Source organism: Heliconius melpomene, chromosome 8, assembly GCF_056956725.1.
Source record: "Heliconius melpomene rosina isolate 202511_hmr_F chromosome 8, ASM5695672v1, whole genome shotgun sequence".
In the NCBI taxonomy this organism is placed as follows: Eukaryota; Metazoa; Arthropoda; class Insecta; order Lepidoptera; family Nymphalidae; genus Heliconius; species Heliconius melpomene.
Window position 1 is genome coordinate 2,228,644 of NC_140396.1, and position 22,597 is coordinate 2,251,240.

The following is a 22,597-nucleotide window of genomic DNA, read 5'->3' on the forward strand; positions in this document are numbered from 1 at the left end:
CCATGATTAATATAAATGACAAGTTACACTATCAGCCTTAAGTAAATATATTCTATGTATACTATGACATTGACAATCATATGACATACTCATACGTTTTACGTCTAATGTTTATATACCGTTACTTTCATTTAGATTCATTTTTATATTAGATTTTATTAATGAAAATTTTATGATAATAAATATTTCAATCAATAGAAATAAAATAAATTAAACGATGACGATTAAAACCAAACTATGTGGTTCTACCGCCTCAAATACGAAATTGTAAATATATTTTAGAATATATATTTAATTTTTAGATTACAATTAAATTAATATATTTAATATAGCTTTATTGTGTACAAATTTAATCTAATAAATTTATTATTAGATGGTGGATAACTTTCGGAATTATATGTGGTGCTACATTTGTAACTCGCTTTTATAAAGTTTTGGAACCGGATCATGTATGGTAAAGTATTTAATGACAAAAGATTTCAAAATTTGAATGGTACTTAAATAAAAACTGTATAACATTTAAAATACATAATGTTTGCAGTTGGGATGAAACACATTTTGGAAAAATGGCAAGCTGGTATATTAATAGAACATTCTTTTTTGATGTTCATCCTCCACTTGGAAAGATGCTTATAGCTCTGTCAGGAAAATTAACAGGATATGATGGTACTTTCCCCTTTGAAAAACCAGGTGACAAATATGATGGAGCCAGATATGAGGGAATGAGAGTGGTATGTAATTTTTGGAATATTTTTTTATATCTGTTTTAATTAAAGTAAGAGATAATAAATGTAATTTTAACTTTCAGTTTTGTACTACATTAGGAGCACTAATAATTCCATTGACATTTTTAACATTGTGGGAGATGACCAAATCTGTAGATTCAACTTGCATTGGAACATTACTCTTGCTTTGTGGTATGATAATATCTTATATTAAAAAATTAAATAAACTAATTATAATTATCAAAGGAGAATATTATTTATTTATATATTTTTGAGCTTTACACTGTATCCTGTATATAGTTAAATAAGCAAGGAAAACCTAGTGTTGAGATACACAGAATGGCAGGTCACGGTAAGAATGAAGAACATGCTCAGCTGATTTGGGCATGTCGAACGAATGAATGATGAAAGGATGCCAAAAAAGATTTATGATTGAAAAGTGAGTGGTAAGAGGATACCTCAGTAGACAGTTGAACACACAGTATTGAATATATTGGAGGAACACATCACTTTTTTTACCAAAGCCCGGCAATAAATATAATATTTCCTCACAAGTAGAGACTGAACCACCTATTATTGTATTTACAGTAAGTTCTAATGCAATATTAAATGTGTTCAGGATAAGTATGTATTTGTTTTAGTGACTTCTATTGTTTTTTCAGATGTGGGCTTTTTAACTCTTAATAGATATATCTTATTGGATCCTATATTGTTATTTTTTATGAGCTGTTCTATCTATGGGGCTTTCAAAGTAAGTAAATATACATGATATATAATTATATAATAATAGTCTATGCACACTCTATGGGAGATAAAAAAGAAAATATAATTATATAATTTCCTTTCCTTACTGAGAATAGCAGGTTCAAATAGATCTTTTTTTTAGAGAAAGGGAGGTGTTAAGACACTCTATACCCTCAAGTTAAGATACTTCTGTTTCCCAATTTCTGCCGATTTCTTACATTGTGAGTACACATGACAGAACTCAACGCCGCATTTTGCCTCATTACCAGACCCAAGGAAATTAAAATATTAAATATTTTATTCCCCTTAGTGGGAATTGTACTTACAACTGTCGCAATTGCAATCGCAAGCTTGTTCCTCGAAAATAGTTGCTATCATTGTTACTTTTAGTCATATTTGTAACACATTTTCTGATAGCATCAATTATTTATTAAATTTGCTAAGTTCTTTCATTGTATTGAAACCATTAATATGAAGTAATATAGCGTCTAACGTTTCTTGGTAAATATACTATTGAACACAATTTTTGTTTCTTCAGATTATAGCATTCATCCATACAAACTGTTCAGCTTTGTTTGTTTGATATCAATAATCTTTTCAGGTTCGATCATTGACAGATGATGGTTTGCCACCATTCTCTTTAAAGATGCTTGTTTGGCAAACTTTCCTTGGCGCATCTCTCTCTTGTACAATGTCAGTTAAATTTGTTGGCCTTTTTGTTGTATTGTTTGTGGGCTTCAGGACCATAGCGGATTTATGGAATATTCTAGGAGATTTAAGTAAGCCTGTGGTAAGTTATTCTATGATAATTTACAACTGCCAGCCTTGGCATGACCCATATTGACTTAATGACACTTCTTCAAGACTTTCTTGAGTGGGAATATAACTCACAACCAGTGGATTTTATAGTCGGACACTATCGCCTCTTTTTCATGACTGGCTTCTAATTATTTGTTATTTTACTTTAAATGTGATCTTTTTCTTTGCAGAGCTTCACAATAAAACATCTAGTGGGAAGAAGTTTAACTTTAATACTGTGGCCTATTATATTATATGTGTTTTTCTTCTGGGTTCATCTTACAGTACTTAGCAAAAGGTAATATCGTATTTAAAAAGATAACTGATTACTTTCTTTCACCTTAAATTTTATTCTTTTTAAGATTTCTTATGATACAATATGCTTTTTTGAAATAACTTTTGACCAAATACTTAAAATTCATTGATGAAACAGAAGGGAAATAAATACACAGCAATGAATCAACACTATATATTTCGTTATAAGCTTTAACAGAGGTTCGGCTTACAAGCGTACACGATACTAAAATCAACTTCAAGCGATCGTGTTATCTTCCTTCTTGCTCACACTGCGGGAGCGAGGGGAGCGGCATCAGGGAGAGTCCCTATTGCCGGGTATCACTCTGCACCTATTAAAATGGGTGCGTCTTCGGGTTGTGGCTGTAGAGGCGCTACTTGACCGAGAGGGGAGTAATTTTAGGATAGATGGAGGCTAGGAGGGGGAGGATGAGCTAGAGTCGCCTGGGCGGTCAGCCCAGCCGGGTGAGACCCTCGGCTACCCGAGAGAGGCCCAGCTTAGGCGACCAGCGACCGAGGCGACAGCTCAGGAATCGGATGTTGGGGGGGAGAGGAGATCCCTGGGGAGACGGCGCGCATCTGGTGGTCTTGAGTGCCACGGGGCGATATCCTTAAGGTGCAAGTGGTCTGATACATCGGCACGGCGGAACGCGTTGGACGCGAGCCGGCCGATGTGCTCCTCCAGGCTTTCCATCTTGAGATCGCGGTGGAGCGTTCGGTTGCGGACGAAGAATGGGGCCTGGGTGACTCGCCTTAGGGCAGAGTTTTGGACCACTTGCAGGATGTTTCGTTGGCGAGGGCTGGCAAGGGAGTACCACCCCGGTGACGCGTATGTGAGGCGAGTCCTCACATATGTCTTATAGAGCGCCAGTTTTGTTCGCAGCGGCAGGTGCGAACGAAGAAGAGGACGCAGCAGGAACAACGCTGTCTTGGCGGAGCTGGCAGCTTTGCGGATGTGCCCCGTCATGGTCAACCTCCTATCTATCACCACTCCCAGGTAGGTGGCGTGGGGGCTCCAAGGGATCTGCTGGCCCTGTAGGCTGAGCGGAGGAGGCAACTTGAGATGCGATCCGAAGGAGACGATCTGAGTCTTGCTGACGTTGATGGTGAGCCTCCACTCCGCTAGCCAGTTAGGCAGCAGGTTGAGGGCCCGTTGGAGCTTGACGGCGGCGTGGGAGGGGTTGAGTGATTTCGTGAGGAGGGCGATGTCGTCCGCATACAAAGCCAGCGTGGTGTCCTTAATTGTCGGAACGTCATCGGTGTAGCTGGAGTAAAGCGCCGGGGACCAGGTGCTGCCCTGCGGCACGCCTGCTGTGGCTGGGTGACTCCTGGAGATGCTTCCTTCAACTCTCACACGAAAGGTCCTGCCACGGAGGAAGGCGGCTAGGACGAGAGCGAGGTGGTGAGGCATGCCGGCATTGAGGATCTTGAGGAGCAGTCCAGGGTGCCAAACGCGGTCGAAGGCGCTGGCCACATCCAGGAATGCTGCTGCTGGGCTCTCCTTCCGGTTGAAGGTAGCGGCGGCGAAGTGGAGGACTCTTGCCACTTGTAGCGTGGTTGAGTGTCCACTGCGGAAGCCAAACTGCTCGGGCCGCGGCTGTAGGTGCGGCATGAGAAGCGGGAGGGTAAGCTTCTCGAACAGTTTGGCTGTAGAACTCAATAAGGTGATAGGGCGGTAGCTCTTTGGGTGTCGCGTGTTCTTCCCGGGCTTAGGAATCGTGATCACCAGACCCTCTTTCCACGCCTGAGGGAAGTAGCCCAGGCGCGGAATGGCGCTAAAGAGTCTGGTGAGGCTGGCGATGTACTTTGGCGGGAGGTGTCGGAGAGCCCCGTTGGTAACCCCGTCCTTGCCAGGGGCTTTCTTCGGTTTCAAGCGTAGGATCTCCTTCTTTACAGATGAAGGTGAGAAGAAGGGTGGTGGCGGCAATGGTAGAAGAGGAGAGCGCAGGCGATTTTCGACCTCGGCTTCTATAGCCGCATGGCGCTCCGGACGCTCGCTGGGGTTGGGTCTGAACTGCGTTGACAGGTAGTCCGCCATGATCTCCGCTCTGTCGCTCGCCGAGTAGCGGAGGGTCCCGTCCGGGTGGAGAAGAGGTCTCACCGGAGGTTTCTTCTTTGTTATCTGGCGGCATAGTTTGTTGAGCGAGGGCTGGTCGTCGTGCGCCTCCGCAATTCGCCGGTCCCACGCGTCGCTCGCCGTGTCTTCAAGGGCGGCCCTTATGTCTTCAATGAGCTTATTGAGCTTTCGTTTGAGGCTAGGGTCCCTGGACACCTGCCAGTCGGCGCGAATCCTCCTTTTGCGCTCGACTAGCACCTGTACCCGCCGTGGGATTGGCGGACGTGCATGAGAAGTGACGGGAAGAGTGGCGTCGCGCATTGCAGTCTGGATTGAGGACGTCAGCTCGTGTTCCAGGCGGTCTATGCTCTCGACGCTGTTGAGAGGCTCTACGCTTGGAGGCTTCTGATTGAGGAGGGCCTCGAATTTCTCCCAGCAGATTCTTCTGGAGGAAGGTGGGCCACCGGCCAACGTCATTCTGCCCGAGAGTAGAACGAGGACGGGTAGGTGGTCGGAGCCGAAGGCGTCTGAGAGGGTCTCTAGGTCCAAAGCTGCGATCCCCCTGTGAACCACCAGATCAATGGTGGAAGGCAAATGGGAGGCGGTGTTCGAGTAGTGGGTTGGCTCGTCGGGACCCACCACCTCGTAGCCATGCCGTATGGAGTCGTTGTATAGGCGGCGACCAGTGGTACAGGCCGTCGGGCACCTCCAGGCGGGGTGCTTGGCGTTCCAGTCCCCAGCGGCGAGGGTGGGGGTGGAACTGCCAAGCAAGCGTTGAACTTCACTGGTGCGCAAGACAAGAGGGCATGGGCGGTAGACGGCGTAGAGTCTAATGGCACTGGAGCCTAGCTGTACTTCGATACCCAGAGATTGGAACGACTGGGCATCGAGGTCTGGAAGCTGGTCAAACACCAGGCTACGGCGCACGGCAATTAGAAGCCCGCGCATGGGCTTCTCTGGAGTGGCATCCAGCCGCAGGACATGGTAGCCCGGCAGATGGGCGGAGAGCGACGAGTGGAGATGCGTTTCATTGACGAGTGCCACGTCGACTCGATGTTCACGAAGGATAAAGCGGAGGAAGGGCAGGCGACGTCGCAGGCCTGCGGCGTTCCAGTATACCAGGCGAAGTGCTTCAGCCATTGAGAAGAAGATTGGTCATCCCATTTATAACACACTGGACAGGGTCACGGCCCTCCTTCAAGGCAAGGAGGACCTCCTTCAGGGTGTCGATGGCCCTGTCGATAGTAGTGTGTGTCGGCTGATGGGTTGTAGCCGGGCGAGTTGCGCGAGTGGCATCAGGGGCCACGGAAGAGGTTCTCCGAGAGGCTTGCTGAGTAGTAGTGGGGGCCGTGGCAGCGGCAGCGATGTCGGCGGGCGGGACTGCCTCGTTTGCCTTCTGCCTCCTTGTCCTTTTGCCGCCTCTTTTCCTGTATCTCCTGCCTGCATTCTCCGTCGGGAGGTTTGCGGAGGCCATCAGATTGGAGGCGGTGCCCTCGGCTTCAATCGTATTGATGGTGACTCGGGGGGCGGCGGTTCTTGGTTTGGAGGAGTCTACACGAGAGAGAGCCACTGTGCCGGCCCTCTTGTTTCTTAACTCGCGCTTAAATTGTGGGCAAGCGGTGTAGTTTGCCGGGTGTGCACCTTTACAATTGGCGCAGGTGGCGGCGACGTCTAGGGGCCTCGGGCAGTCGCGCGCGAGGTGCTCTTCGCCGCACCTCACGCATGCCAGCCGCCGGTGGCACCCGTGGCTGGAGTGCCGGAATGCCTGGCAGCGGTGACACTGCGCCGGGCCCCTCTTGCTCCTCCAAGCTTCTATTTTGATACCTGGCATGAATAGCAACTCCGTCACGTTGTAGATGCCAGGTATCAGGTCCGGGGTGTTAGACAGAATGGCGAAGAAGATGCACCCCGGCCTCCCCTTCCTTGCTTTGATAGGGCGGACATACTCGGCGGTGAAGCCGAGGCCCGCCAGGGCATCAGTAATTTCCTCCGGGGTAGTAGAGACAGGTAGCCCCCTGATGGCTACCTTCTTGCTTTTGTCCGCCGGGAGGGCGTAGGAGAACCAAGATAAGGCCTCGCTCTTCTCAAGCTCGGAGAGGTACCGCTGTATTACGCGGTACTCTTCCTCCGAGCTAGGTGAAAATCTGACGCCTCGTCCGAATGGTCGTGCGCTGGGTGCCTGGCCAATCCTGTCCCTGAGCGTCTTGAAGTGCGACGCCCAGTTGGGTAGATTTTCCACAATCAGAGGCGGAAGTCTGGGTTTCTTCGGCGCAGTAGGTGCGGTAGAAGAAGGGGGAGCGGCAGGAAGCTGCGCTGGGAGGCTCGAACCGGCTGCCCGGAGCGCGTCGGCAAAGGTTCCCGTGCTCGTGCCGTCAATCGAATAAGTTGAGGCTGTGGTGTCTGTGCTGGGAAGGCCGGTGACGGCGGCCGAAGTGCCAGCGGTGAAGGCAAACGGTTGTCCTCTTTGAGAAGCCGGGAGGCGGAGGCGCGGATCGTGGGTGTTCGCGAGTCGCGAGTGGTCGCGAGGGGGGGGTGGTTGAGCGCACAGCCTCTTCGGCGTCGTCCATACGGGTTCGGAGGCGTCATCGGAAGTGCGTGGGCGCCTTGCGGGAGTCTGGCTTAGTGGAGCGATGTCAATCGCGTCGCGGGCCCCTCCTGGCCCCGTAGCTGAGGTTGGGCCAATGCCGGCGCTAGCGCGGTCTAGCTCCCTACCCTTATCGTTGAGGTACATGGCAATATGTGCCATCAACGAATGGGAGAGAACCCCACGCTTCTGCAACTCGGCTATGGCAATCATGTCCGATTGCAGAGTGGAGCGCGGCGATAGCTCCAAATCCATGCGCGGGGGTGCGGAAGGAGAGCGGCGAGGTCGGGGGGCATCCCTGGCAACAGGTCTGCACCGTTGCAGAGTCACTTCATATTCGGATTCGGCGACCGACGCGGAGGGCGCGGCGGCGGCGGGGCCGGGGGCGGCGGCGGGGCCAGCGGCGCGCACTTGGGCGGCGGCAGCGGAGGTACGCGCGGGGTCGGCGGCAGCGGAGCCAGCGGCAGACGCGGCGGGCGCGGCGGCGGCGCGCGCGGGGGCGGCGGCAGCGGAGCCAGCGGCAGACGCGGCGGGCGCAGCGGCGGCGTGCGCGGGGGCGGCGGCAGCAAAGCCAGCGGCAGACGCGGCGGGCGCAGCGGCGGCGCGCGCTGGAGGCGGGGTGGTTACACTGGGAGCTGAGGTGCGAGGGAGATGGTGACCCCTCGCCCCTTCATCCCTTGCACTCGAAAGCGCCCGGGCGCGTGCGGGGGAACGCGAGCGCGATCTTCTTCCTTGACGGCCGCTCATACTGATGCGGGTGCAGTCAGGCTTGTCGTCCGTTTCGGCAGTCCTCGGTCATCGTCGTGCGGCTGACCGTGAGGTCGGGGGGGAGATGGTTACACCCGATGGTTTACGAGCGATGGTTACACTCGATGGTTTACGGGCGTCTCCGATGCCGGAGGCGTCTCCACGCTGGGGAGCGCAGGCGAAACTTGTAGATTTATTTCACCAGAAATAATCACAAGTTATCTTGAATGTTGATTGTTGAACTCGGGCCGATGTAGTGGGAGGTCTTCTAAGGTGTTCACTCTTCGACGGACGTGCGAATCCTCAACTTCAAATGCGTTGCACGTCTAATTTAAACACTTTTCCCCACCTTCCGGACAATGAAAACGTCAACTGTCAATGTCGGCATAGGCTGGCTCGGCTCTATGGCAGGCATGACTGGCTGGCTGGCATGGCTTTGGCTGACATAAGCGGCTTAACGTTACATTGACTAAAATATACTTAAGCAGAAAATTCTGGTTGACCTACTTTACTAGTTTTAATAACAAAGAAAACTTATTACTAACAATAAACAAAGTAATTTTATTATACGCTAAAAATCAAAGTAAATATACAATTTTATATTATTTGGGATGTGACGATGCACAGCATCTGTGAGAGGGCGCTGTATACTTCCCTTTGATTATCCAATGATGTTCACTTCCGGTGGTGGTTTTCGACCAATCAGCGATTTGGAAGTCACGTGGTCCCAGGTGGTAGGGCGCTGGTTTGAATAAAAGCTGCGCCGCTACGCTTCTAACCTCATAGCGTCGTTATTTCCCAATCGGAGTAAAATTGCTGCAAGTGAAGTGTTATAACGAAGAAATGGAGGAGCATAATCAGTGCAACAACGCGGTTCCGGGTCACAGTAGTGCGGTCGAGGACTCGGAAGCGGGCTTGGCAGGATCGGCATCAAATCGCAGGCGTCGTTCTTCATCAGCAAGTTCAAGTTCGTCGACATGTGGTTCGTCATCAGAGGTAAAAAGGAGGAGAACAGGTGAGTCATCTCTTGATATTAAGAATCTTGTTGACCAAATATCTCTATTAAATAACATTTTATTACAAAATATCGGTTGTAATAAATCATCGACGCCGAGCACTAATGTCCTGCCAAGCCCGCATGCAACAGAACCCACACCAGGACCTAGTACAGCGCTGGAGGTTCAGTTAATACAACCTATTAACCCTGATAATAGTCTTGTTCCGTGCTTGAGATTAAGTGAGGTAAAAACGGCAGCTAAAGATCCTAAAGTACCGGAAGCTAAGCCGGAAAATTTGAGAAGGCTTCAAGGTCTGCAAAAGTTTGGTCAGAGAGCATGGAAAGATGTGCGATATGTAGATGCATTAAAAATTCATAGCGCCACGCCAGGTTTTACTGACTTAGAAATTAACGATGAGCTAAGACAATTTGCAAAGAACAAAGATTATGTAGTAAGTTCAGAGAGAATATTGGCTGCTTTATGTAATGCTTTAATTTCTCAGAGAGATTTATTAAACCATAGTTTACAAGAGTTTATCAATTGGTCAGCGTCACCTAATATTACATTATCTCCATCAAGTCTATATGACAAGCTATTGGAGTTCTTCCGTCCCTCATCGAAATTTCATAAAATAAGTGAGGAGATAATGCAGCTTGTTTGTGGAAAGCGAGCGGAATTCATCGAAGTTCGTCGGGAGCGTATCCTAGGTGAACTGTCGAACAGGAACCTACGTGAGGGTCTGCGAAAGATTCCTCCCAGTACTACACACTTGTTCGACCAAGAACAATTGCAGGTCTATATTCGCAACACGGGTGGACTAGACAAGTGGGTTCGTCCGTGGTTTGACTCTGCGAAAGGTCAAACGGTCAAAGTAAGCAAGGCACCTGAAAGCGCTTTGGTTGGGGTGCGGAGCGCTAGAGGTCATCGGAACCAGCCCTTTCGCCAAACATCAAATAGGCGAAGAAATCAAGTTACAGCGGATTCATCTAAACAGAGCTTTAAACACAGGAAGAGTAATCCCAAGTTCAATAGAAAAGATAAACATGTTAGTTGATTCTCAACGGGCACAATTTTATGGGGGCTGCCTCCGAGCGTATCGGAGGCAGTGGCAGATGCTTGGGGCTCCGAAGGCCCTTCTCGGTTTAGTCACGGGAATGCGTCTGCCATTTACCTCCAAACCGCCGATGATTCTGCCATCAGAAAGAGTTGTCAGGCGGTGCGAGACTGCACGATCACAGGATATGTCAACTCAGATAAAGGAACTATTGGAAAAAGGCGTACTGGAGATTGTAAATCCGAAAGAGGCGGGTCCAAGTTTCTTTTCGACAATGTTTGTAACAAAGAAAAGCAACGGATCAAAGAGGCCGGTATTCAATCTAAGACGTCTCAACCAGTATATAGTTCCGAAAACTTTCAAACTAATCTCTCAATTCCAAGTTCCTCAGTTCTTACAAGAGGGGGATTGGATGGTAAAAATGGACCTGACCTCGGCTTATTTTCATGTGAGCGTCATAAAGAGGCATCGAAGGTTTCTGCGGCTGATTTACAACAAGGTGATCATGGAGATGACGTGCCTCCCTTTCGGGCTGTCGTGTGCCCCCAAGGTATTTTCGTCGCTCACAAACTGGATAGCGCAGTACCTTCGATCCAAGGGTATGCGAGTGATAGTGTATCTGGACGATTTTCTCGTAGTAAATCAATCGAGGACTACTCTTCGCACTCACGTGCAAATAGTGATCAAATGCATGGAGTCTTTAGGTTTGACTATAAATTACAAGAAATCTGTAATCGAACCAACTCAGAAGATCGAATTTTTAGGCGTGATATGGAACACTCTGGTGAATTACAAAGGCTTACCAACGCAAAAAATCTGCAAAATATTATTAAGGACAGAGAGAGTGCTCCGAATACAGAAGATGTCTATAAAGGAAGCACAGATAGTTCTAGGGATGTTGAACTTCGCGTCCTTCGTAGTACCAAGGGGACGTCTTCACTGCCGTCAGCTGCAACTGCTGATACGGCAGCATGTGGATCAACCAGCCGGAGGGAAGGTGGAAGTAACATCACCAGTGATAGAGGATTTACTATGGTGGAATACAACACTGAAAAGCCCTTTGGCCCGGAGCAGGTTACACAATCAGTTGATACAGCATTTCCTGACTACAGATGCAGCAGATTTCGGGTGGGGGGCACACTTAGACGATCAGATGATATCAGGAAAATGGGAATGCAATCAGAAGAATTGGCATTCCAACCGAAAGGAAATGTTTGCAATAATAGCAGCAGTCAAGTACTTCAGGTTACAACTCAAGGGTTCTCACTTACACCTTCAATCAGACAATCGAACGGTAGTAGCCTACGTGCAAAAGGAAGGAGGAACACGATCGACAGCACTCCTGCACATGACTTATCAGTTAATGAAGTTGTTGGACAAAGAAAGCATAATCATGACGGCAGAACACATACCGGGAAGGTTCAACAGTGTTGCAGACAGGTTGTCCCGTGGAAAGATTATATCAGAGTGGCACCTTTTGCGACCCGCTCAGAGGAGGGTGTTTCAAAAATTTGGGACGCCGCAGATAGATCTTTTTGCGAGCAAGGAGACGAGAGTGGTGAAAAGGTACGTTACCAAAGATCATCGGGATCGATCAGCAGACTTCTGCAATGCCTTCAGTCGTCCATGGCAATACAATCTAGCGTGGATTTTTCCGCCGCCAAGTCTAATACCACGGGTTCTTCACCACCTGAACTCGGCCCAAGGGATATATTTAATAATAGCACCAATGTGGCGGAGAGCGTATTGGCTACCCGACCTACGACGGCGAGCAGTGAGCAGGCCCATGAAAATCGAGAACTTAGATCAAGTGTTGATAGATCAGAGCACCGGTCTCCCTCCTCCTCTCGTTCACGAAATGGAATTCTTCGCCTGGAAGATAGCAGCTGGGGTAATATCATAGAAAATTGGTCAATAGCTGAAAAATTACTCTTAAAATCAGGATGGAGGGAATCAACCCTTAAAACTTATGGGCCGGCGTGGTCTCGTTGGTTAAAGTTTTGTTATATAAATAAATTCAATGCCAAGGTCCCTAATGGTATTAGTCTATCAAGGTTCTTAGCTTTTCTTCATTTAAAAGAGAGGTTAGCCTATCAAACAATACTCTTACATAAATCAGTGGTTCTAACTTTCGGCCAGTTAAATAGTAATGATAATTTAAATTCACACTTTCTGGTACGACACATTCTAAAGGCTATCTCTCTTCAGAGTCCTAAACCACAAAAATGTCCTACATGGGACCCAAGCGATCTACTGGCTTGGCTGCAACGGTGTCCTCCGGTTAACAATAATAATTTATATGAAGCCTCTCGAAGATGTGCTTGTCTTTTATTATTAGCATCTGGTAGACGTGTTCACGATCTTACCCTTCTCAGAATTTCGAAGGGCAATTTTATTGACATCAAGGACCACGTAATTCTATATCCAATTTTCGGTTCAAAAACAGACACAGCTACATACAGGCAATCTGGGTGGAAGCTATCTTGTCATCCCAATCAGAACGTGTGCCCAGTATACTGGATTAGGAAGGTAATTCAATTGGGCAATCAAAGGAGAACGGCTGAGTGTAAGGACGCCTTATTTGTGTCAACTCGAGGACCTACCCAGAGTGCGTCACGTACCGTTATTGGAAACTGGGTGAAAAGCTTATTAAAAGAGGCCGGCATCTCGGCACCCTCAGGGAGCTTTCGCTCAGCCGTAGCTTCATTAAATTGGTATGAAAATTTCCCCTTAGAAGAAATTCTCAATCGTGGTAATTGGCAAAGTTCAAATACCTTTGCAAAATTTTACTGCAAACAAATGATAAGTAGACCTAATACACAAGGTGTGAATAATCTTGCAAATAATTTTGATCCAGTACAATAATGAATTTAAGGAAATAAGGGTGATTTACTTTGGTTAATTCTTTGTAATTATTAGGTAATAAATCAATTTTACTCATATACAATGTTATCATTTTATGATCATTCTGCCATCTTACTAACTCTGTTGTAAGTTTAATCACATAGCGTCGTGCGTGGTCACCAGGAGTTATAAACACGTCTCTCACAGATGCTGTGCATCGTCACATCCCAAATAATAGTACAAGTTTTACATAACAATAAAACTTGTATTATTGTGGAGAGACGATGCACAGCATCATTTTAAGGCTCCTGGTGAGAATCTGCTATGAGGTTAGAAGCGTAGCGGCGCAGCTTTTATTCAAACCAGCGCCCTACCACCTGGGACCACGTGACTTCCAAATCGCTGATTGGTCGAAAACCACCACCGGAAGTGAACATCATTGGATAATCAAAGGGAAGTATACAGCGCCCTCTCACAGATGCTGTGCATCGTCTCTCCACAATAATACAAGTTTTATTGTTATGTAAAACTTGTACTATTATATATTTCAAAATTTTAATTGAATTTTAAAATATCTAGAATAGAATAAATATAACATTCTTAATTCAGTGGTATAACATTTTAAATGTTTTTAAATGCGCATTGTATTTTGGGGAGAAAATAATCAAAAGCAAGAAAAATCCTTAAGTAAACCAGCTATCTACAGCTTACTTCAGGGCGGTCATGACTCGTCGACTACACTATAATTAGCATTAATATATAATTGCTTATACAGTGGCAATGGCGATGGTTTTTACTCATCCGGTTTCCAAGCGCGACTCGAAGGCAACAGCTTGCATAATGCAAGCGCCCCTAAAGTTTTAGCGTATGGCGCCATAATTACATTGAAAAACCACCGTACCGGTGGTGGTTATCTGCACTCGCACCACCATTTGTACCCAGCAGGCGTGGGAGCGAGGCAACAACAGGTATATACATTTTATATTTTTATTCATAGCTAATTTATTAATACCGTTGCGCTAATGCACAAGCACGCGACTGTTATCGGAAATGATATACCCAAAGGTAAATCCTGTGACGAAACTGGAAGGTGCAATCTTAGGTTTGCATGTCTTACTTATATTTTTTAGCTTCACTTTGTATTGTAGGATACTCTATACCCATTACGACGCTTCCGCTCCCCATTTTCCCTTATTGATTTTTTACTAATATTATTTTGTAACCCCTTTAGATAACAACATACACTCACAAGGACGACAACAACCGTTGGATAATAAAGCCCTACAACCGTGAGCGAGTGGAGGGCGCGGTGCCGGTCCGCAGCGGGGAGCTGGTGCGCCTCACGCACGTGGCCACGGCGCGCAACTTGCACGCGCATCGCGAGCGCGCGCCACTTACTACTAAGTTCATGCAGGTCACGGGGTACGGAGAGGTAATAGTGACTATAAATTATGCTATTTTCATTTATTTATCAGGCCAGTCTTAACACAAAGTTCCGTCTATCCACCCTGCTGTATGTGGGATGCAGCGTGAAGCTGATTCAATTTTAATTTATTTATAAATACCTATATAAACTAAGGTTAACAAATGTAATTAATTTGATTTAAAGATATTCAATTGTAGGAAAATAATCATTAAGGCATCACTAAGACTTATTTTTCATCAATATTTATACATTTTATTATGAACCGAATGCCAGAAATAAAATTTATGTCGCAAAATAAATCGTAGTGCGTGCTTACTATATAGCAATATGGGTAAAGGTACATAAACTATGAATATATAAAAATATTCTTAATTTTTAGGACGGCGTTGGCGATGCCAATGACGTCTGGAAGATAATTGTATCGGGTGGTAAGGACGGCGATGAGATACAGACAGTACGCAGTAAACTGATGTTCGTTCATTATTTACAGGTAGATATTTATTTTGAATAAGTTATTATTTAAAAAAATACTAAACGTTACTGATCTGTAGTTAGTCATTTACACTTTTCATAACTTTTTCTGCTGTATTTGATTTTAAAAAGATCTAAAAATGACAAACAATAAATATGAGGCCAGTCGTGGCCTAGGGTTACAGATTGTGAGTTCGATTCTCACTCGAGGAAATGAAATATTTAATATTTTCATTAATACGAGGTATTTTCACTGATACGAGGCAAAGCGTGGCGTTGAGTTCCGCCATTCCACAAGCAATAACTCTAGAATTCAGCGGGAATATAGAGGGAAACAGAAGTGTCTTAATGGGAACTGAGTGTCTTAACACTAGGTTTCCAAGTTCCCTCTGCCTATCCTGCTATATAGTGTGAAGTTAAAAAAAGAACTGAAATAAGCTTACTAAATAACATATTGTACATTTTTACAAATTAATTGACGAAAAATATATTTATTCTTTTCCAGGCGTGTGCTCTCACAACGACAGGTAAACAATTACCTAAATGGGGCTTTGAACAACAGGAAATCGCGTGCAATCCTAATTTGAGGGATAAAAATGCACTTTGGAACGTGGAGGACAACGTTTTTGACCAATGTAAGAGTAATTTTAAAATAATCTAAGTTTAATCTTATGATTTAATGTATGTAGGGCCATTAAAATTTGATAGCCACCAGCTTCATATATCATTCGACAACGACTCGACTCGAGACTTTCTTTGTTGAGACTATATCCAATGTTATGATAATCTTACTGGTTGCGTTCTTGAGTACGTTTCGTCCGTTTAAATTTTTTTAAGTCATCTAAAATAGTATTTTTCTTTAATAAATGTGGGATAACACATAAAGAATGTTTAAAACCCAAAACTATTCTCTTTCTCTTCTTCTTTTCTTTTTCTCTTTCAAGTTTTAATATCTTATTCCAGTGCCAAAGGTAAGTTTCGAGGCGTATGCGTCAGGTTTTGTAGAGCGTCTGTTCGAGTCCCACGCGGTTATGTTACAAGGCAACGCGGGGCTTAAGCCCAAAGAGGGAGAAGTCACGTCCCAGCCGTGGCAGTGGCCTATTAATTATAGGGTAAGTTATATATTATACTATATCACTATATGCAAAGAATGGAGAAATTGACACTAGATTGTTTTTGCCTCCTGTTTATATATCTTTTTAGCATACGTTTCTTCTTAGCCTTTAGATGGATAGGCTGAGAGATAGTTGTGTTTAGTTCAGGGACCTGATGTGCAGTATTAGATCTATTTTACAAAGGAAATGTAGATATTTTTAAAATAAGCATTCCTCCGAATCCACATCCGTCGCATAAGACAATACTGATATATGAGCAGATATGTTTCACGAGACTTTGTAAGCTAGCGATGGTACTGTCAATTAAATTGTATGATTATTATTTTAGGTATTTCTATTCTATTTAACCTTTAACTATGGACGTGATTTTTTTATAACATACATATGGACGTCGGGTCTGTCAGACCAGTGTATTTATTGGTCATATTCCGGCTGTTTTTTAAAGGAAGAAGACAATTTTATGTTTTAGTTTACATGAATAGCCTCAAATCAAACAAAATCAATATAAATAAAATCGCTTTTTATTAAACTTTACGCATCACAACGATTTAAGTAACTTAAAGTCACAATTTCAGTCTTTGGCCACATGGGATGACTCTTAAGAAAATAATACTATAATAAAGAGACAGATAATAAAATAAATATTTTTTTAACAAAATATAAAGTCTAGGAAATAAAAAAAAATAAAGAAATCTTATCTAATCTTATGTTATAAAATAAAAATTTTGACAACACCTCAAGATAAGGTACAATTGAACATCGATACACAATGGCTTTCAACATTGTAGGCAAACAGGACGATTGCAGTCAACATAAGTATGTGTTGTGTTTCTATATATCTTTTGGGGGCAAAGTATATATGTTTTTCAAGAACCCAAAACTATTTTTTTAGCTTCATGTTCAATAAATGATAGATCAGATCGCGAAACGCGAGTCAAAGTCATTCTCAATTCTTAGAGTAGTTTAGTACACGAAACGCGTCTTTTTATTTGATAAAGTGCTATTTTCTTTATAAAATGTCGTCGTCCAATTCTTTTGTTTGATGTTGATTATAAAGTACCGATATTTTTGTCCCTGACGTGCTAGGTCGATCATTTTTTTCCATTTTGTCATAAAAACTAAAAAAATTGAATCTTTTTTAGGTAAATAATATTTATATTACTAAAATATATAACAAACAATGCAAAATAATATATGATATATAACAATAAACACATTTGAATACAAATAATACAATTAAAATATTAAAGTATATTTTGTAATATTATAAAAATATATGGCGTTTTGAAATCATTCATGTATGGGAAACATGGACGTCGGGTCTGACAGACCCAGACCCCGTTTAGAAAGTTAAATACTCACGTGTTTTGAACCCAGAGACACAACCACTGCTATCTATATTCATTTTGTCACTAATACGAAAGGTACTGAGAGACTCAGTGGCGGAGGTCACCGAGAAGTGGCCGATTTGTAGAATTCGTAGAACTGTCTGGTCTGTCAGACCCGACGTCCATACTTAAAGGTTAAGTTTAAAGTTACAAAACTGTTATTTTGAAAGTGAATCAAGAAATTAATTATTTCATTACTACTAACTAGACTTAATAAAATTATTTTAGTCTAAACATATATAAGCTAATTAACAAAGTCACAAGTAGTGACAGTAACTCATTAGTTTATATTTTTTATTATTTTTCTACTATATTAGACGTCCCCGCTAATAATGCTGCTAAAATTTAATTAATTATCTATTATTTAATTTACTTTAGGGTCAGTTCTTCTCTGGCAGCGCGCACAGGATTTACTTGCTCGGCAATCCTATAGTGTGGTGGGCAAACCTCGCCTTCCTCGCTATATTCATCATAGTGTTCATTGTGAATTCTATTAGAGATAAACGCGCTGAAGCGTTTGGAAGACCCGTTGAAGGTAAAAATGTATAGAAATTTATTTATTCATATATTTATGATGAAAAATAAAAAATATATTTTGTGAATCTACTTATAATAAGTGTAGACACCTCGTTAAATTACTCAATTTGTTTAGATCTTATATTCACCCAAGATATTGCAGAGTGGCTTATCTAAAGATGTCATTCTGCTGTACATAATCTGCTCATTTGGAGTCGGAGACAAATTCTGATACTGCTGAATATTTATAAAAAAATACTGTTTTACTAGCGACCTACCTACCACTAATTGATACCAATGTTATTATTATTTCCTTTATTATAATAAATAAATGGTTATAATGGATATTCAACACAACATCTTCCCCTATATCATATATCTTCACCTATCCCCCAGTGTCGTCTGAAAGTCGTCGTTTGCTAAACGCAGCCGGCTGGAGCTGTATGGGATGGGCGCTCCACTATGTGCCCTTCTGGGCGATGGGCAGAGTCCTATACTTCCATCATTACTTCCCCGCACTCGTGTTTAGTTCCATGTTGACTGGTTAGTTGCTGTTTTTTTTTTCTTCATTTCTTTAATATGGCGCATAGATAAGAGAGAGATAAGCGAAGTATGAAGTTCGACCTGAGGAGGGAGTGTCTATCTATTGTATTTTTTGTTATAAAATTGGCATAAATTATCTATCTTTTAGTATCTTAATATAGAGTTGGTAAAAAGAATCTAGTGACACAAGATCAGAGCCACCATAAGAGAGGTTTTCCGGTGGTCGAAATTATTGGTCTACACTTAGTGTCGCCGGACTGTAGGATTACTTTTACAAAATATAGTATTAATAAATATAATATAATATTGTCAAAAGAATTTACCCACACATAAAACTTTTAGTGTAAAACTTTATTTAATTATAATTTCAGGTATATTAACAGTGTACTTACTGAGAAGCATCAAGACTTATCTCAGCGATGAATTAGGAAACACAGTGTACCAATGTATAATGGGTTTGATTATTTCCACGACTGTCTATAGTTTTTATCTGTTTTCACCATTAGCGTACGGCATGACCGGGCCGTTAGCGAGTGAACCGAATTCTACTATGACAGGACTGAAATGGCTTGATTCTTGGGAGTTCTAAATAAAAATTATGGATTTATTATAACAAGAAACTTGTGTAGTTCGTTATTCTTATATTATAAGAAATTTTATATGATGATATCTGTGTATGCGGCGATGATGGGTTCGATTTTTATTCCAGAGAACGCATTAATTTAAGGTGAAAATAATTCAATGTCTCGACAATTGGGCGAGAAGTGGGAAAGAGATTTTTTTAAATGAAATATAATTAATATAACTTAATTTAAATGCGTGTAATTCTTTATTGCACATAAGAAGAAATAAACTACACGCGTTTTTTATTTTTACTTGACTTAATATTGAAACAATATTCTATAATGTCAGTAATTAGTGTAGGTAAGTTGGATTTTGGCACAAAAATGGTGTACTTAAACTTTATTATAGAATGAAATATTTTAATATGAAAATAAATTCCGTCCATTTTAATTGTTTAATTAGAGTACGTAATTTAGAATTATGACAATAATATATACCTAAAGGTTTTAATTTTAATAAATTATTATTTTTAATAATTATCAGCGTTTTATTATTTTACTACCACATTATATTATGACTTATTAATTATCACGTGTGCAGGTTATTTTTATATTGTTATTCGATTCAATAATTTCCGAGTGACATTTTAAAATATCCGTAATATCGATAATAGGACACAGATCAGACTTTGCCTCCATGTCGTCGTTTAATTCACAATCTGTAGGGATTACTTCGAAGTCGATTGTATTATATACCGTGTCTTGTTTCGTTACGTTATTAATTTTCGAAATTATATAGTAACGAAAATCGTTTATTTCTTTAAGATATTCATTTAAGCTAGTTCTAGCTAGTTGCCTATTCTCTGGTGTAGTGAAATCCGGAACTTCCGTGCTTATCTGTAAACAAGTTTGTACAATGCTTGATTACCTACTAAGAATTTAAAGATATACATAGAATATTTTAAAGATAGCGGTCAGTCGTAGCGCAGGGTCACTTATGTGTGACTGTGAACGCGATGGTTTCGATTCCCACTCGATTAAATGAAATATTTATTATTTTAATTACTTCCCTTTAGTGTCGAGGCAAAGGATGGCGTAGATTCCACTTACACGCTATACCTCTAGAATTCGGTGGAAAATGGGGAACGGAGAGTCTTTAACACTGGGTTCCCTCTGCCTACCCTGATGTGTACGCGATACAGTGTGAAGCTGATAAACGGAACCTCATACATACTTACCAAAACACAACAAAAAAAAGTCGCCAAATAAATTAACATCGCTGATTTTCTCCACAAACTGCACGTTACAGACATTAGTTAATTTCGAACCTAAATTGTATACGAGGTATATACATATATAAAATTCTAATCTATATTTTCTTGTCCAATATAAAATTCTATATAGTGGAACAAAATTAACGTAATAAAATTACGGCATTAAATTACACATTGACGCCATCGTCACGCAGACGCATCTCTGACTGTAGACGATTCAGACGCGTTGTTCTATGCATCCCCGTACAATTTTAGGGTTCCGTACCTACCTCGAAAGTAAAACAGAACCCCTATATATATTTTGTTGTCCGTCCGTCCATCTGTTAAGACCCTTTGTTTTTAGGAACGCGTGGAGGTATGAAGCTGAAATGTACATAAATGCTGTATTATACTAATACTCGAAGTAAAAAATAAAAAATAATGATATATATATATATATATATATATATATATATACGCCTACGTATACATATAATTATGTATACGTAGGCGTATTTAGACATATTTTTACGTTTCTTAATTAAATTTAAAAAAACACATTGAAGCATTCGGGTAGGTTACCTATTTGTGAAAATATTTAAAACATTTAAAAAAAAACAACTTTTCGCTCTGTTTTGCACACAGCAGTGTATGCAGAAGGAACTTAGTGTTAATACACTCCGATCCCAATGTTTCCCTCGACACCAGACCGAAGAAATAAAGGTATACATTTAAAAATATTATCATTCATTTTCTCGACCAGGGATCGAACCCACAACCAGCCACACACTATAACCCTGGCGGCACGAGTCACGACTGGCCTCAACACATCATGAATTTCTTGAAATCTTTTTTAAAACGTCTAAGTTGAATTCAATATTGGAAATAAACTCTGGAACAAATTTATTTTATTTACTTTGTGTACCTAATGTATTTTGAGTAGATTGTACTTACTACTAATATAATAAATAAAAATATAAATCAATTTACAGCGATAATAAAAACCACTATAGAATAAAATTGTGAAATTTCAAAAAATACCTGTGGCATATACTTAGTTACTTTCAAAAAGAACCTTAAAGTCCACCATAGCACCTGTAATTCATCTGGCTTTAGGTGATCACTTATCATTAGGTGACCCGCACGATTGGTTGTTTGTCTTTTTCATAATAAAAAAAGAATGAAATCCTTGTTTCTTTGCTTGAAAATATTTATAATCAATGTATTTGTCGAAAAGTCGTAAACTGAATATTCAATACAAAATGTAAGTATCTAGGTACAAACGAGAGCTATTAATAAATATGTAAATAATTCAAACTTAATGAAATTAATGATGTATAATAAAACTAAAAAATGGAAATGGGTTTGTTAATTTATTCATTTTTTATAGTTTCACCTGAATCACGCACATGGCAGGGTAGGCACTGAGAACTTAGTGTTAAACCACTCCGTTCCCATTAAAACTCTTCTGTTCCCTACTTTGCGCCGAAGCTGGAGGCATAACTGGTGCTGGCTGGTGTTGAGTTACCAGAACGAATAAATTTAACTATTAATATTTAATTTTGTCGGGTGAGAATCGAACCAACAAGCTGTCGCGTATACAGTCTCACACATTTAGCATATACACAGTAATATGTATATATATATATATATATAAAACTATTTTGTATAATTCACAATATAAAAATAGAATAAATCTTTAAACACAGCGTTTTCCTAACAATATATTTTTTAAATTTATATATCCAGGACTTTATTGTCTGTAAAACTATTTACACAAATTGTATAGACTGTGTAGTAAATTAATCGGTGTTATCTATGTGGTATGGTATGTTTTTATCTAATATAATATATAAATATTTTAATTCTGTAATTAAACGCAAAAAAATACAATATAATTTTATTAATATTAGCACACTTAAAATAGATTATAAATTGTTTATGGTGTGCATAGAGTAAATAAATTCAAGATAATTTTAAGTCTGGCCACTTTGAGTAAAAATATTTGACATAAAAAAATATAATTACAAATGGCGTTTACGTAGAATAGACAGATGTGTTCACGGCCACGATGGGCGATGATTCTTTGATATTACGAGAAGATGGTTATATACGTATGATCTTTCCTGTTACTTCACTGACTTATCACAGTAATTTAAATATAATATTAGTGAAGACTGATGAAGGCCGTGTACACGTTTTGGATGTTAACTCTGGTGTGATTCTACAGACCTCCTGTCTATCAGCGGGTAAGTTAAGAATATTTTTCCAATATTGTTATACCTATAAATCAATCATAATTTTTACAATACAGTATTGAATATCTAGATATACAATTATAGAGCACTATAACCAAGTATAGTAATTTTTGATGCCCTACATTGTCTCACTTTGACAGCTCTCAGTAAACAATTCCGATTATATTGGATTGTTGCTTATCACAAAAGACCGGCAGGCTTTACTTAATTGTATTTCCAT

The 22,597-nt window shown here is 41.6% G+C and overlaps 2 protein-coding genes and 1 long non-coding RNA gene across 9 annotated transcripts in view; 2 read left to right on the forward strand and 1 right to left on the reverse strand.

The window, feature by feature from the left end:
- The first annotated feature begins 87 nt into the window (after positions 1-87).
- On the forward strand, positions 88-19,404 carry tw (Protein O-mannosyl-transferase 2). Its single transcript, XM_085189164.1, has 15 exons — positions 88-267; positions 374-454; positions 542-731; positions 809-917; positions 1,388-1,476; positions 2,071-2,259; positions 2,459-2,565; positions 13,620-13,812; positions 14,076-14,276; positions 14,650-14,760; positions 15,247-15,376; positions 15,705-15,853; positions 17,623-17,779; positions 18,157-18,303; positions 18,675-19,404. The coding sequence occupies exons 1-15, from the start codon at positions 218-220 to the stop codon at positions 18,890-18,892; spliced, it is 2,121 nt and encodes a 706-aa protein (XP_085045290.1). The 5' UTR covers positions 88-217; the 3' UTR covers positions 18,893-19,404.
- A 22-nt stretch (positions 19,405-19,426) lies between these two features.
- LOC146536645 (uncharacterized) lies at positions 19,427-21,875 on the reverse strand. Of its 3 annotated transcripts, XR_014878186.1 has the most exons (4): positions 21,516-21,875; positions 21,161-21,391; positions 20,410-20,503; positions 19,427-19,763 (listed from the first exon to the last, which is right to left on the reverse strand). It is a non-coding gene; the product is annotated as an uncharacterized LOC146536645 (long non-coding RNA). The 3 variants fall into 3 exon arrangements; XR_014878185.1 differs by lacking the exon at positions 21,161-21,391 and having other exon boundaries at positions 21,516-21,864; XR_014878187.1 differs by lacking the exons at positions 20,410-20,503; positions 21,161-21,391.
- A 280-nt stretch (positions 21,876-22,155) lies between these two features.
- The window catches only part of Bruce (BIR repeat containing ubiquitin-conjugating enzyme), a 47,419-nt gene continuing 46,977 nt past the window's right edge, over positions 22,156-22,597 (forward strand). For all 5 annotated transcript variants that reach the window (XM_085189152.1, XM_085189153.1, XM_085189154.1 and 2 more), the window contains exon 1: positions 22,156-22,368. In XM_085189152.1, coding sequence (XP_085045278.1) covers positions 22,191-22,368 — 178 coding nt within the window. In that variant the 5' untranslated portion in view covers positions 22,156-22,190. The remainder of the gene's footprint in view (positions 22,369-22,597) is intronic.

Coding starts and splice junctions, on each gene's coding strand:
- tw (XM_085189164.1), top strand. CDS start 218: ATGACGATTAAAACCAAACTATGTGGTTCTACCGCCTCAAATACGAAA. Junction 2,566..13,619: donor CTTACAGTACTTAGCAAAAG/GTAATATCGTAT, acceptor TTGCTTATACAG/TGGCAATGGCGATGGTTTTT. Junction 13,813..14,075: donor TGGGAGCGAGGCAACAACAG/GTATATACATTT, acceptor TAACCCCTTTAG/ATAACAACATACACTCACAA.